The sequence below is a fragment of the Centruroides sculpturatus genome, unplaced genomic scaffold, assembly GCF_000671375.1.
Source record: "Centruroides sculpturatus isolate CEXI.00-Female unplaced genomic scaffold, Cexi_2.0 scaffold990, whole genome shotgun sequence".
Classification (NCBI taxonomy): Eukaryota; Metazoa; Arthropoda; class Arachnida; order Scorpiones; family Buthidae; genus Centruroides; species Centruroides sculpturatus.
In genome coordinates, this window is record NW_019385152.1 from 109,038 (window position 1) to 121,494 (window position 12,457).

At 33.9% G+C, this 12,457-nt stretch overlaps 1 protein-coding gene and 1 pseudogene across 1 annotated transcript; both read left to right on the plus strand.

The window, feature by feature from the left end:
* Positions 1-1,296: 1,296 nt before the first annotated feature.
* LOC111635521 (KRAB-A domain-containing protein 2-like) lies at positions 1,297-2,208 on the plus strand. The gene has a single exon (XM_023380506.1). The coding sequence runs from the start codon at positions 1,297-1,299 to the stop codon at positions 2,206-2,208; it is 912 nt and encodes a 303-aa protein (XP_023236274.1).
* Positions 2,209-4,414: 2,206 nt separating this feature from the next.
* On the plus strand, positions 4,415-5,368 carry LOC111635522 (annotated as a pseudogene).
* Positions 5,369-12,457: the final 7,089 nt, after the last annotated feature.

Here is a 12,457-nt window from a genome sequence, read left to right on the forward strand (position 1 = left end):
ACTATTATGTAAATAGAAAAAAAAAAAAAGAGAGAGAGTAAAAGTCCAACTTTTCAATGTTCTTATATCACAATCTAAAATCGAACTTGCACTTTCACGAACAAGCTCGATTTTCAAAAGGCCGGAGTGATGTGAGATAGCAAAAAGTCTTATATTTGAAATAATCTTTAATAATAACGTTTCGCGAATTACGCAACAATTGTTGTTCTTAGCTACCTGAGAAAGTCTCCCGTTACATTTTCTCGAAAGCAACATGACGCTTTCTCGTGAACTATTAACCTCTGCACGGCCGAAATCGTCCGTGAATATCATCAGAGACGGCCGAAAAGAGTTAGTCGCTGCCTTAGTCCTCGGAGAGGAAAGAAGTCGTCCTCCCTTCAATTATCATCCATTAAGGAATCCGAATTAATCGCCATAGGATAAACTTGTGTGTGTGTGTGTGTGTGTGTGTTAGTGCATCGCCTGGATAACGAAAAATACCCATCAGAACTGGATACATCCTGAAAACCCCATAACTGAAGCTCTTATTCTCCGATTCAACAAGACCCGACCGGGACCTATTACCAAAGGTATTTATCATCCCGCGAATCGTATGTGAACTCTCTCTCTCCGCGACAACCCTTTTTCCAATAGATTTTTAAATAAACCCTTGTTAATTGTTAAGTGTATCTGAGTCACTTCCAATGTTGTCTCTCGAATCGACATTACGAATCCGTCTGATCATGTACAGGACCGCTCGCTCGATGGCATGGTGTAATCGCCGTCTCGGTTTCCGTGTTTCGAGAAACACGGTGGTGTCAATCCTGACAGGGTACCAAAGAGGTGCCAACCCAAAGGGTCACAATATAATTCAGCAAAAATGTCTAATGCAGCTGGAAAAAATTTTTTTGCAGACCTGTGATATTAGGACAAGAAACATTGTATTTTCTATACATTAAATAAAGCAATCCAGGAAATAACTCATGGTTCACCATAAATTCAAAAAATTGCATGTTCTCGTATGCACAAATTACAAGTATTTATAAGATAAAATAAACAAATACAATTACCAAACAAATACATTAGTCACAATTAATAAGATGTGATGCTAACAATACTCGAGCAAAAAAGTTAAATGCTTGGAGTTACTTTGTCATTTCCTGCATCAGCTACAAATATGTAGATTTTNAAGATGAGTATGAAACGGAGATTTTATGAAATAATGGACGAGCTCGTTGCAAGCAAGAAACATAATAGCTTTCACTTAATAGGGACAAATACGCAAAGTGTTTGGAGGAAGTAAAAGCTGCGAAGAACATGAAAATGAAACAAGCTGTTCATTACAGGCGTATAAAGCGTTACGACATTTTGACTATAGAAAAACTAATTGCACCTATGAAGAAGGAGGATGGAGAAATAAGGTATTACATTTGTTACGAGGATTTATTCAATATTCTCGAAGAAACGCGTGTTGCTGTTGGCCACGGTGGAAGCACACGGATGCTTAAGGAATGTAACCGCAAGTATAAAAATGTAACAGTTGAGGCTACTATGACATATTTGAAGCTATGTCAACCTTTCCAAAAGAAACAGATTTTGAAAAAGGGCATTGTTGTCAGACCTATACTTCACAGTGAAATGAATTCACGCTGTCAGGTTGATCTAATAGATCTACAAACTACCCCAGATCGAAATAAATTTATTTTAGTTTACCAAGACCATCTTACCAAATCTGTGATCTATCGTGCGCTTCAAACTAAACGCACCGTAGAAGTTGCATACCATCGTTTGGATATTTTCACCATTTTTGGAGCGCCGAGCATCCTTCATTCCGATAATGGTCGAAAATTCTCTAACCAAGTTATTGAGAGTTTATGCTCTATGGGGCTGGATGTAAAAATCGTACATGGAAAGGCAAGACATAGCCAAAGTCAAGTATCAGTAAAGCATGCTAATCAAGACATAGAAAATATGTTCAGTACGTGGATGGAAACCAATCAGATATCAAAGTGGTCAGATGGTTTAAGATTTATTCAGGCAATGAAAAATAGAGCATATCACGAGGGAATCAAATGTTCCCCCTACAAAGCAATGTTTGGTTGTCCAATGAAAATGGGCCTTGCAACTTCAGCAATCCCTAGTGATATGATTAGAGTTATAAAATATGATCAAGATTTAGAGAAATTGTTGCATTCGCATGACAATATGAAACAAAATAATGATGTCTAAAATGCAATCAAACGGGACAATAAAGAAAGCATTGTTAAAATGAGTCAGAAAGGGTTAAATTAAAGGTACAGAAGTGAGTCTTCGAGAAGTCGTCGCAGAATTGTCTTTGACTGGAAAACAAGATTTCAAGAAGTGCAACTGCTTAAAAAATTGCTTAACAAAGAAGTGCGCTTGCAAGTCATCAGGACTACTTTATAATTCTAAATGCAATGATAATTTACAAGATAACTATTTACTATTTTTTACATAATAATATAATTTATGTTACGTTAAAAAGTATTTTTAAACTGTTAAACTAGTTATCAATAAATAGGACATAGTAAGTTTATAATAGTTGCAATAAATGATTATGAAAATGCTCATAGTTTTATTTCCAAAACAAACATTTTCAATATCAAAAGCAACTAAATAAAGAGAAACAAAACACCTTTTTTGCCGAGAAATAAACATAATTTTGAACAACAAACGTTTTTAGCCTAATTAATAGGCCATCTTCAGGTTGAAAACTAAAATGGAACGTAAATGTTCCATAAATAGAACATAAAAATTTAAATAAAAAATTTTACAAAAGAAAAAAAAAATAACGGAAGAATATTTAAAAATTAAAATAAAACAATAAAACAAAAATAACATAAATCTTCAATGTATTAATTCTGGTCGGAGTTTGTAGTAAATTTCTTAACCAAATATTTCCATGCCGAAGGTAGGCTCTCGGAATCCCTCGCATTTAAACAGCCTTCTCTTATCTTACTTCTGTATATTTCTATTTTTTCTGCCGTCATTGCTAGAGTTGGGGAAGACAGAGGTTTGATGATTGTTGCCTCGTCCCATTTTACCTCAGATCCTTGTGTTTGCGCCATTTGGGACAAAACCGTTGAATTAGACGCTTTTCTTATGGCATATCTATGTTCTTTGAGCCTTACTCCCAAGTTTCTGGTGGTGACGCCGATATAATCTTTTTTAACGTCCAGTTGTAAGTTTTCATAAGGAATCTTATACACCCCTGCTCTCTCCTCCGCTCTGATATTATCCTTATCGTTTCTCAAGATCTTATACAAATTAGGGGCTCTTCTTAATACCATTCTTGATTCCTTTCGTCTAGCAACTTTAAGAAATGTTTTTACTAGGCTCACGAAATTTACTTATAATAGTAGTATGAATAGTGTTATAAAGGAAATCGCTAGACGAAAGGAATCAAGAATGGTATTAAGAAGAGCTTCTAATTTGATTTTACTTGAAAATCCTAATTAAGGTTTTACTTGTAAATCTTCGGATTTACAAGTAAAACCTAGGATTTACCAATATACGGGCTTTCACAGTAACATATATATATTATTTTTAGTAAAAATTAGTAAAAGATAATGGCCGATGGAATTATATTTAATTGTAGAAATAAATATAAAAATATAACGATTAACGAAAGTAAATACTTCGCTTTTGTTATTATTCTGTCCAGAGACAATCGGTAAAAATTACAAGTACGGAAGCGCTTGTTCTTTAGTTTTCATGGCAATAGCATCAATGGACGTTTTCTTTCCGACCATATTTACATTTTATAGCGGCGGCATATCGCCTTTGTACTTGTGATTTAACACAGAATAATAACGAAGGCGAAGTATTTACTTTTGTTAAACGTTATACTTTTATATTTATTTCTACACACACATATACATATTATATTCACTGAATTACTACCGCGATGATATAGCACGAAATAGATACGCCATTACGCCAATACTGCCACAGGTTGCACATAGCACTTGCCTGCCTGATGTGGAGCGCAAAAAACTGCATACTAAAGAAATTCGTTTAAAAACGATAATTGAAACAATACTATATACAAGAAATCAGAATTTTTATCTCAATATATAAAATTACTTGTCCTGACTGACTGACTAAGTCACTGTCTCATCATCGCCCAGAACAAACCGCTGAACCTAAAGAGGTGAAATTTGGTACACAGTTAGAAAACGTCATGGAAACTAACACTAAGAACGGATTTTTCGAAATTTTTTTGCAGAGGGAGAGAGAGACCATTAAGGCTTAACCGGAAGAACTGCTTCTACTGTACTATTTTAGATTCGATTTTTTGTTTTTAACTGCGTTTTAGTAGAGTACGCGATTGAATTGTACAGTAATAAGTGATTGTTAAAAATTTTCCAGCGGTTATTAGTGGGAAATATATTAAATTAAATATGGTTTCAGCATGACGGTTTTACAATCCACGAAATTGGGGATCGACGTCAATCGGCACAAGGAAATGATCGTCAAGACTGTGTCGAGAATTACGCTGCTTTTATTAAAACATTACAAAACATTTACCAGTTCGAATACACGAGCCAACAGTTGGTGTTTGCCATTTGCATTTCACTCGTATTGCAATTTTTAAATCAAAACATCATATCCTACGTAGGAGCCAAAAATATTGTATGTAAATCCCATTGATTTTATCTCTTCGGAACTCGGCACACAATTTTCTTTTCGATTTTTCACGATTTCGGTCATCGACTTTTTTGCCTGCGTCGTGGTAGAACAACTGGAACTGACGGCCGAAATGCTGGTGAGAGATGGTTTAACGTCTCGCCCGTTTAATTCTACGGTGCCCGTTAACGTTTTCGGTTTTTTCAGGAAATCGGAGAACAACGTCCGTACTGTTGGAAAAATCTCTTTTCCTGTGTTAACCTGTTGAGTGTTTTTTTCAAACTGACCGAATAGAAGCATTCTAGGATAATGAGAGGAGCGCGCGGTCTTTCTATTAATTCAATACGAAATGCCGGATTTAACGGCGCTACCTTATTTTCCGTTTAAGATGTTGGCAGTGTTCGAGTCGGCCTCCATTGTAAAGAGAGCGCTAAAAGTAAAACTCTCTATGACGCAACTGTACGTCTTAAAATTACTTAAGATGCAGACCAAGTACCTGGGTAGACAGTGGCAGAAAATTCACACGAAGACCATGTCTGCCATATATCAGAAAGTCCGTCATCGCCTGAACAACGACTGGATCTACGGAAACGGTAGGCCATTTTACTAATTATATTTACTCGTTACGCGTCGTTAATTCTTTTATTTAGTTCTCGACGCCCGTCCGTGGGATTCACCGGCGAAAGAGTTCGCCCTTTAAGCCAGCATCAATCGTTTTCACAACAGACGTTGCTATTAAATCGGAGGAAGCTCCGATCCGTATTTTCATCCGGTGGACAATAACTTTCTCAGCGTCTTGGAAAGAGAAATCGAATTTGGTCAAAAACTCGAAATATGTAAATATATTTATATGAATGTCTGAAATGTTATAAATGCAATACACCTAAGTACTTAATAAAGACTAAACGTAGTTGCAAACAAAATATCCCATCTTAAATAGTACAGTAAAAGCCGTTTTTCCGGTTAAGCCTTAATGCTATTCCTCTCCCACTCTCCCTAATTTTATATACTTATTAAAATATATAAAATTAGTTGTTCTGACTAATAGACTGAGTCAGTGATTCATCGTCGTCCAGAGCAAATGGCTGAATCTAAAGAAATGAACCGCTAACCTCTTAAAATATATTTTAATAAATATATAAAAATAATTTTATATATTTATATAATAATTTATTATAATTATTATTTTAAATATTTAATATATGTTATATGTTTTAATAAATTCTAAAATAATATATAATAACATTTTAAAATTTACTAGCAGATAGGCCCGGCAAAAAGTAACGATAGCGTAAATTAAGATTATTACATTATAGTAAATCTTATTTCAAAGAATGCAAGGACTATGTCCCCCTGTATCCAGACTAACTAAAACTTCGTACACATCGTGAGCCCAGCCGCCACTTCCTCCTCCACAGAATCGACAAAATTCGGAAAGATCCTCCATCGAGTGTGCAACTTGTCTACAGTTGGACTGTGTACTCCTCGTATCTGTATGCATGTTTTAGTAACAAATAAACGCGTTAATTGTGGATTTACGGTCTCTGCGTGTCTCTTTGCGTCCTGCAAACCACTAATCCATACGAAAAGGGCTTTCTCGTGTCATCCTGACAGATCACGAGAAAAGCGAGCGTGTTTACCTTTGACTGAAAGGTCGACACCTTATTACCTCGCAGACCCACAACTGGTGCTTACAGTGGTGTCGACAACACCAAGTCCTCAAACTCCACATTTCTTTAAATTTCCATGTCATTTTCCTTAGAACCTCATTAGTTGTTTGTTGATATTATCTTTAAACCCATTATATTCAGGCGCATTTTGCACGCTTTTATTATTTCTTGTAATATCCACTATTTTTAGTGGAACAGACATACTAGATGATGCCATATTGGTGAATATCTGTTGGTACTTCAGTGGTAAGAATCTGAAGAAAATATGACAATCTGCTGGTTTATGCAAAGCCACATTGTAAAGCGCCTAAGGCCAATTGCATTGCAAAACATGAAATATTATTCAATTCGGTAAGTTTTAGTTTAGCTTGTTTGTAAAATGACTGAACGTTAGTTATCAACCATTTTATAAAATGGCACCATTTAATCAAATGGTTGGATTCATTTTAAAGCAGCAAAATTAACAATCCAGCTGTTACATATACAATAGAACCTCGAGTATCCGGACCCCTATTATCCGAATTTTCGATTATACGGATTGTTCAAAATAGACAAAAATTTTACAAATTTGCTGATTTTCATTTGGCGAATTACGACACCGTTTATGTACGTGATGGAACGCATAACTTTATTAGTTCCAACAACGTCTCACGCAGTGGTCGTAAACTTTTAAATATATTTTACGTCGTAATAAAAATATAACTTGACATACGTATTTATAAATAATTTATACTCAAATTACATCATTCCTATAACCAAAAGCAGCGTAAGGCATGGGCAACGTAGGCCACAACCTACGCCTCGGGCTTCGAAAGTTACGCATTACTTAAAAGCCGAGAACACGACGAGAAAATTTTACTTGTCATAAAACGATAAATAGTTTGTCACATTTTTATTCATAAAAACGCAGTTTCGACTGCTTTTTATTTTATAAAATCCGTCTTCTTGCGCCACCAGAGGGCCTTTTAAACAATAGGTAGTCTGTTAGCGCTGGTCAGTAGTAGTCCAAATTCAATAAAACATCTGTTTTTTGAAAATTTTATCACGATTTAAATACAGTATTTATTTTTAGGGGGTGAAATTTTTGAATTATAGATCGTCACTTCTGGTTAGTATGGACCGTACTTGTATCGTCAATTTGACCCGTCTCTTTTCAACTCTGGTCTCATATTTTATCTATCCAACACCGTTGTCCAGAGTAAGGAAAATCAAACGATAGTGGAATTTATACATGTACAATTTTTTCAATTGCATCCCAATAAATAATATTTAATGTAAATGCTGTGTAATACAACACAAGTAACTTATTAAATTAATTTTTATTACATACGCGTTTACTTATTTATTAATTAAGTACGTTAAACCTGTTTGGTTTAATTTCAGAAACCAAGTTTAATTCTTAAAATATATCAATGTATTCAACACATTAATTAAATATGTTCTGTACATTTAAACATCTGTAAACCCGATTGACACGGTACCAAACAACAGTGCCAAATTAGCAGGTTTCCGTTCTGAACGGGTTATTTTTAATACAACACTTGGCTTCGTTCCGAATAAATTTCCGTTTTAAACAGGCTCGTTTTGGATAGGTTTTGTTGTTACACCCGCGACTATCCGAGTACTTCTGACTCAGCTTTTTTATGTTGCGATCGCATGAAAGCGTATTGCCGAAACTGTTCGAGAGCAGCAAAGTTTATGTCAAAGTTATCATCTATTTATGTATTTTTTAGATTAAAGACGAGGACCAAGATTATAAGAGAGATATAGAAAAAACGTGATTGTCCTTGCAATATTCAATCTTTAGGTTTTTAATTATCCTTGAAGACGTGCCGGTGTGACGCAGCGTGTTTCTAAATCTGTAAATGAGGAAGTCGAGTGTTGGTAATAAAGGTCTTTCAGTTTTCAGACAAAATATATTACTCAGGCAATTTCTAACTTCAAATTGCGCATTAAGAAGTAAAAATTTTACATAAATTATTGCATTATCATCTGGAAGTTGCGTGTACAAAGTAATAAATAATTGAACGAGGAAAAGTTCATAACGCTAGCTAAAACGTAATAAATTATATTCTACTTGTGTTACGTATTTCTGAAGTGAAAGTTGTATTGTGTTCTAAACACAAAAGTTGTTCGGCCGTTACGACCTAATGTCGAACTTCCTAACGACAAGACAATTGTCAGCTATTGTTCTCGAAGCTAAACCTACAATTTACCTAAACTCGTTATTATCCGAAATAATTACAAAAAGCATTCGTTGGTGAGAGGCCTCTCGTGTCGTCGAATGTGATTGGGCTTAACTAAATGGTTAAATATTAAAGTCGAGACGTTTAAAATACAGAAAGTGCGTAGTTAAATATTCGCGTGAATTCGAGTAATTATTTTTCTTTATATAAATTATCAACTAGAAGATAAACTAAATTTTCCTTTATAATAAATTATGGAAATTACATAGAATATCTCTTTTGTTTATGACGTTGGCGTGTTGCAAACCCATTTTGAACTTGTCAAGATTTCCACATTACTTATTTTAAAATGTTTTCTGAAAATAGTAATTATTACATTACAATTTTGAAGAATTTTTCTTATTTAATGTCTTCTATTATAACTCAGAAAATTGTAACTGTTAAATATTTAAGTCGAGACGTTTAAAATACAGAAAGTGCGTAGTTAAATATTCGCGTGAATTCGAGTAATTATTTTTCTTTTTATAAAATATCGAATAGAAGATAAATTAAATTTTCCTTTATAATAAATTATGGAAATTACATAGAATTTCTCTTTTGTTTATGACGTTGGCGTGTTGCAAACCCATTTTGAACTTGTCAAGATTTCCACATTATTTATTTTAAAATGTTTTCTGAAAATAGTAATTATTTCATTAAAATTTTGAAGAATTTTCCTGATTTACTGTCTTATATTATATCTCAGAGAATTGTAAACTATTTATATTTGAAATTATTTAATTCAGAAATAAAAATTTTCACCTTGAATAATAAAGGTTATTTATTCTATAACTAGCAGACGAGTCTGACGTTGCCCGGGAATAAAATAAGAGCAAAGTTTAAGATTATTTCGTCCTTTTAAACTTTATATTATATTATATTATAGTATTTGATGTATAATTACAAAGAATATCTTACGTAATGGTTTATCACACCGAGTTACCAATCTAACACATTTAATTTTTTTTTAATTGGGTACGGTAGAGGAATAAAGAATTTTAAATGTGCTAGATTTGTCACTCGGTGTGGTAAAACAGGTATGTATTATACTTCTTTATTTGCACATATATCTAGTAGTTATTTCAAAACATTTGTTTTTTCTTTGTGTTTATAAGCGTGTTATTTAGAATCTCTACTTATTGATCTTACTCAGAACAATATCATAGAAGAATACAGAGTTCTAATAGCAAGTAGTCTCTTTATTAGCAAATTCATTCGTCGGTAGATACTTTTATATTTTAAATATAATTAGACAATATTAAATAGAGGTGAATAGAAAAAGTATAAGTAAAATATGGCGAAACCGATATAAAACAAGTAATGTTTTCCATAGGGAGATACTGGAAGAATTTCGATTCAAAAATTATATCGGCATTAATAGCTAAATTAAAAAATCGTTTAGCTGTATTTATAACTGTGCACAATCTCATGATTTTCTGCAACAGTGATCTGGCACCGACTACCATTGTAGGCCGAGTATCTTTTGTAATAGTTCATATATTTCTAATTTAGCTTTCTTCTAATAAGATATTTTTAAGTTTCGAAATAATTTTGGCTGTCGTGAGTAACTTTTGATGAAATTTTTTTTTTATTTTCAGGCTTTTGCTGCTAGAAAACTTAAAACTGTTATTTTTTTAACTTTGAATGTAATGAAGTACATATAATGTGGAACTTTAGGACTTTTTTTATGGAATAACGTCAAAATAACATGCGTTAAAAAGCAACTTAATTTAAAGGCAAGTTGACACATGTACGAAAAGAAAATGTCTGCCGGAGGGTCTTTGTGGAAAACTGGTTCCAATTTAGTTGTTACTAATGTGAGGAAAACCTGTAAAACTCTACGTTGGCAGCCGTTGGTAAGGCGCGAACCCAAAACTGCTTGTCTATATTCTGTACACAAACACCCGCTGCATAAATGTTTAATGTAAAAAACACGACTTTTCACCCGCTCAACAGGATGGTCACGATTTCTTCAGATTTTCTTGGCCAAAGTTAAACCCGAATAGAAACAAGATTCCTATAAAAAAATTCGAGAGTTTCGCCCTTGTCACAGAGTTGGTGAATACGGATAGATCGAAATCGAAACACAAACCTAAATGACAATATTTATTACACTATATTTCTATACTTTTTTCAACTTTTAATTTTTATGTACTTAAATTAATGTAATCGTTTAGATTGCGTATTAATTTTTTAATAAGAACTGATATCTGATTCGAAAATATAATTGACGTTCGGTACTCAAATGATGTCATTACTTAATGCGATTTATACAATTAAGAGAAGTATAAATTACAAACTGAAATTATAAAAACATGTTGTCATGTTTTTATATATCTAAAGTTGTACCTCGGCATTCTATCACCACGGAAGCAGGACTTAGACATCTACACCCTCAATTCTATTTGGAGTGTGAAAATGAATAGAATGGCTACAATATACATACAGACAAGTCTAAGTCTAACGATGGAATGGAATGTTTTTTCGTGGTAGCGGATGAGAAAAAAATATATGTAATAAAAGCATTTATAAGCTTTACAGCCATTGCACTATCAATTAGACCGAATCGCACGATATATTTGAAGGCCTTTGAATTTGTCCACTCTCATCGTCAACCCTAATGGACAGAATCATAAAAATAATTTCGGACAGTCAGGTCGCACTCCATCGATTCAGAAAATAATAAGAAAAATCTAAACCTCCCTGTTATCAATGAGTCTGTTCAAATATCAGTAAAGAATCATGTCTTCCTTAGTATTTAATTTTATTGGGTCAGAGGACATTCCTACAATATCTGGAATGAGAGAGCTGATTTTTATGCAAAGAGAGCGCCCAGTAAAACCGTGAATTATGCTTATGCCGTTTTGAATCGAAAACCGGCTGAAAATAGATTCAATCAAAATATGGCAGGCAGAGTGGGATTCCAGCAACACCGAAAGGCTGACACATATGTTTCTTCTGAACGTTCTCGTCAGCAGGAACATAAAGCATTGTACTGGCAATTTCCACCTATCTCAGATGATTACGAAAAATGCATGCTTAAACTCATAGCTCAAAAGGTTCTTTTACATCAGTGACAATAACTGCTCCTGCCAAAATCAGGAGGCCGAGACTTCGTTGCATATCATATTCCATCGCACAAAATTCAAAAATTTATAGCTGAAACTAATATCTACAATTATAAAAGAAGGACATTATGGCCATGTCATCCAGACTATCTACTAATAATTCACATTTACAAGGTTACGATAAACTTTGTTAAAACCCCGAAGAATTCCCACATCCGGACTACTTGAAACTACCACTAGCATCGAGTGAACCTTCGTTCCCACAAAAACTGCAATAATAAAGTAATCAATGTTAGTTAAGCATACACTGGGGTATTTGTTGTTTCTCTTTCTGAGTATACAAGCATTATTTGTCTAATAGTAGTTCTTAGTGTACACCCTCTGATAATATTTACCCCTGTGCGGAACTTAACTTTCTTTCAACATATTCGTTCCGGTGATAGAGTGTTTTTTGTCTGCGTCTTAGTAATTATTGGCGATGTCTAAATTTGTTTTCTGGGAAAACAGATCTCTCATTAATTGTTGTCTGATCTGCTTTAAAAAGGGGTCTTTTAGTTGTTGTTCTTTTATTTCGGCTTTTTAAGCAACACTTGCATAGATTTAACCTTGAGGACAAACCACAATGCGATTGTAGCATTCAGGAGGATTAAACACCAGTTTACCTAGTTTTTCTCTACAATAGTTACGGTCACATTAAGGATAATTTAATGAGAGCTGCAATTCTTGAAGTAGAATTGCGATGAATGCGATGCAATGAATGCGAGTAGATGATGGAACATTGTACGCGTGTGAATAAGATGGCCTTGCAACCCGCACCATCTTATTCACACGCGTGCAATGTTCCATCATCTACTCGCATTCATAT

Excerpts from the sequence above, each read along its gene's own strand:
- LOC111635521 (XM_023380506.1), top strand. The coding sequence starts at position 1,297 with ATGAAAATGAAACAAGCTGTTCATTACAGGCGTATAAAGCGTTACGAC.